General features: G+C 40.2%; 2 protein-coding genes across 2 annotated transcripts in view; one reads left to right on the forward strand and one right to left on the reverse strand.

The window, feature by feature from the left end:
• LOC106100070 (exocyst complex component 4) overlaps positions 1 to 1,257 on the reverse strand; it is a 4,430-nt gene extending 3,173 nt beyond the window's left edge. Inside the window, exons 1-3 of the mRNA XM_013278807.1 lie at positions 1,099 to 1,257; positions 289 to 450; positions 3 to 48 (exon numbers count right to left, since the gene is read on the reverse strand). Of these exons, the coding sequence (XP_013134261.1) occupies positions 3 to 48; positions 289 to 450; positions 1,099 to 1,155 (265 nt within the window). The 5' untranslated portion in view covers positions 1,156 to 1,257. The remainder of the gene's footprint in view (positions 1 to 2; positions 49 to 288; positions 451 to 1,098) is intronic.
• Positions 1,258 to 1,380: 123 nt separating this feature from the next.
• On the forward strand, positions 1,381 to 3,335 carry LOC106100111 (protein Spindly). Its single transcript, XM_013278848.1, has 3 exons — positions 1,381 to 2,173; positions 2,257 to 2,348; positions 2,698 to 3,335. The coding sequence occupies exons 1-3, from the start codon at positions 1,483 to 1,485 to the stop codon at positions 2,902 to 2,904; spliced, it is 990 nt and encodes a 329-aa protein (XP_013134302.1). The 5' UTR covers positions 1,381 to 1,482; the 3' UTR covers positions 2,905 to 3,335.
• Positions 3,336 to 3,523: the final 188 nt, after the last annotated feature.

Here is a 3,523-nt window from a genome sequence, read left to right on the forward strand (position 1 = left end):
GCCGTGCGCGCCGCACGCGCCCAGCGCCGCGCCCGCGCTCGCGAACCTCTGCACAAGCACCGCGCACCTCTCCTTAACTTTCTACAACTTCCCACAACTTCCCACATGAGGGCATCATCACTACAATCATGTATTTTTATGTTAACTTGGTAGCTAATTAAGGTAGCCCGCCACCTACCATTTACTTGCATTGCATATTTTTTACTGATGACTATTTGTTACTGCATGCGGCATTTAAAACTATTTTTGGTGTATATGTACATAGGAACATGCAGTTGACTGCATCACCTGCATCACTTGAGTTATTTCTTGGGAGTGAGCTGCTACCAGCTCATCCAGTCTCGCATCACTCTTCTTGTACTCCTTCTCCAACTTGGCTCTCTCCTTCTCTCGCTGCTCATTTGTCTCACTCGCTGACAAGGTACGAATCACCGACATGAGCAGTCCACTCTGTAAATTGACAATAATATATTCCTACCAGAACTATGTACTATTTTCAAAACACTTTAAGAGACTTATAAATAAGGCAATGCTTTCTTTGATTTCTTTCTTAACATGATCAATTTTATGATATTTTGTTATTTCGCAAACATTCAAATGTAACAAATTAAGCAGTTATGTATGCAAACATGCAGTTAATATAATAACATATTTATATTGCTGTTGTTATTTAATAATATCATGAGTTTTTCTTTGATTCAATTTTTTTTCCTTTCTTTCTTTCCTTCCTTCCTTCCTTTTCCAAGCTGGTTAGATCAACAGTCTGATTCCTAGCTGATCCTAGCTTGCAATCGAATGCACATAAAATATACAATCAACATTGAACATAACATTTACTTTAGATTGAGAATAGGACCCAGCAAGAGCACTATATCAAAGTATCATCACACATGATCTGAGTTTAAGGAACATTACATATATAAAAGTGGACGAACATTCATTGATTAATTTTTATAATTATACAGCTATGATGGAGGCTAGGGCATACTACTAACATCTCAACATGTACAGTTTATATATAAGTTGCTAAATTAAGAAAGGTTTATCAATTACGTCAAACGTTAACACCCCTTTTCTTTTTTTTTTTTAGAATATTACCGTTTCTTTCCCTTGCTTAACACCTCGAGGTGGCTTTGTCGGCGGTGGAGATGACATTCTCAATGTATTTGGTATATTTATTATTTAATAATATTCAAACATTAAACACCCCAGTTTTTTGTTTAGACAAACCTCGCAAATGTCAAAAGTGTTTAAAACGTCAAATCATACAAACGTCAAATAAAACAGATAAAAATGACACGGGATGTGACTTTACTATTTTCATTCTGTGATTCTGTTTCTGTGGTCCAAGTGACAGCGACAGTGACATCTGTGAAACGCTTTTTGTCACTTTGTGTATTTTTAAACTTTAACGTATAAATTCAAACAAGAGTAAATGAAATATAGTTTTAATTTTTACATTCTAACTCTACGGCGATAGACATGAATTTTTCAACAGTAAGTAACAAAACTAATTTAACGGAGATGGAAGAATTGAGTGATGGTGAGATTAGTGAGAAATATTACTCGCTTCGAAAACAATATGATAATTTATCCAGCAATTACGAAGCAACTAAACAGGAACTTCATGAAGCCAAACGTAACTACCAAACAGCCTTAGATGTGCAGAGTCACTTGAACGCCGAGCTGGAGAGCGTGCAGGCCGGCGAGGAGAGACGCCGCGCCGAGCTCGGATCTCGCATATCGATACTGCAAGAACAAATACTGACTTTACGAGAGGAACACACGGAATCTGCGGAACGGCATGCGAATGAAGTGAAGGAATTAGAAAATGAGATTCGCCGGTTAAAAGAAGCAAACACAAACGTAGTCAGTAGAACATCTCCGGAAAGAGATACGGGGGAGTTGGATGAGATTCGACTCGCATTATCTTCAACCGCCTCGGAAGCGGCGTCTGCAAAGTCGGCCCTCGAAGAAGCGCGCAACGAAATTACATCGTGGCGACTTAAAGTTGAAGAACTGGTGACAGAAATGGGTGAGCTTAGAGCGGCGGCGGAGGTCCGATGCGAAGATTTGAGAGCCGCCAGTGAGCGCGAGGCCGCGGCGCTGGCCGAGCTGGCGGAGGCGCGCGCCGCGCTGCACCAGCTGCACGCGCAGAGCTCCCAGCCACATGGTCGGTACTCACTCCATTGTTTTATAATTGACTCAAGTAAACAATAAAAAGTAAGACAAAAAAGAAGTAAATTTGCGTTTCAGCTGCTAAGGGCAACTCAATATTTGCGGAAGTGGAGGATAAAAGACAAGAGATGGCCAAGAACTTGATACAAATGAAGCAAACTAATTCAAGGGTTAGTATATGTGTTTAGTAGTTTCATACGGGATGTACTTCTTGCAGTTGGGATGTAGTTCTTCTTAATGTTATCATTTACAGATTTCTGTGCTGAGTATTTGTTTCAATAATCCGTCAGTGTTGATGATATATAACAGCAAAGTTGTGATAGAAAAATGTTAAAACACTTACCTATTAGTCAACATTCAGGTGGTCTTACTTCATTAACAAGTGGTTAGCCTAGAAGGATTTATAAACATTTTTTTGGCTACATTCTACAGCTGCCTGCCCATTGCTAACACATCATAGTGTACTATATAAATTTTTACAGTCTTCTATTGTTATGCAGTATAGTAAATTATTTACAGCTGAGAAGGGAGGTGGCCAGCAAGCAGGCGGAGGTGGAGGCGCTGCTGCAAGAGAAGCAAGCGTTGTGGGAGGCGCAGGCCGGCGCCGCCGCGCTGCATGACCGCGAGCTACTCGGTCTGCATTGCACACAAACACACACACACACAGTTATACTCATCACCAGTGTACAATATGGCCACATTGTGGGAATCGGAGCCTACCATTAGCAAGGGGTGACTAGGCCATATTCACCATTTTGGTGCACTACTGGTTGGATAACTTCATACATATCTTTTAATTCATTCAGATATATATGCAGGTTGCATCACAATTTTTATTTCACCGTAAGTATGTCGGGTAAATTATGTACAAATGAAATTTGGAAATGACATTATCGGGATTCGAACCCACGATCTGATAACAAGTCAAGTGCTTTAACCACTGAGCCAACGATGCTCTTAACATACACTTACAATATGCATCTGCAGTGTTAATAATCTCTTTTTTATGGAAAAAGGGTACAAATGAGCAGTCTTTATTATACCAGTTGGTAATTAAACATCCCAAGATTAGCTTCTAGTTTATATGCAGTTGTAGGGTGGGCAGCTAATAATTGAAGTAAGGAGAGTGAATAGGGTTCAGTCTATTGACTAAATTATAGAATTTGGATATGATAGCTTTAAAAGCAGTTTGCCAATTAACAGTAACAGTAAAATTTGTATTGATTTATTAAGTGGTCGTGTAAGATGGACGCTTGGATAGATAGCTAGGGTGAGCATGGTTAGAGTGTGTGGTGTGCAGACGGGTACTGCGAGCGCATCACGCAGCTGGAGGGCGTGTGCGAGC

This window comes from Papilio polytes, unplaced genomic scaffold (genome assembly GCF_000836215.1).
Source record: "Papilio polytes unplaced genomic scaffold, Ppol_1.0 DF824069.1, whole genome shotgun sequence".
NCBI lineage: Eukaryota > Metazoa > Arthropoda > Insecta > Lepidoptera > Papilionidae > Papilio > Papilio polytes.

Bases quoted from the DNA above. Each gene is read 5' to 3' on its own strand.
- LOC106100111 (XM_013278848.1), top strand. From the start codon at position 1,483: ATGAATTTTTCAACAGTAAGTAACAAAACTAATTTAACGGAGATGGAA. The intron at 2,174-2,256 runs GTCGGTACTCAC...TTTGCGTTTCAG, and splicing joins GCAGAGCTCCCAGCCACATG to CTGCTAAGGGCAACTCAATA. The intron at 2,349-2,697 runs GTTAGTATATGT...AATTATTTACAG, and splicing joins TGAAGCAAACTAATTCAAGG to CTGAGAAGGGAGGTGGCCAG.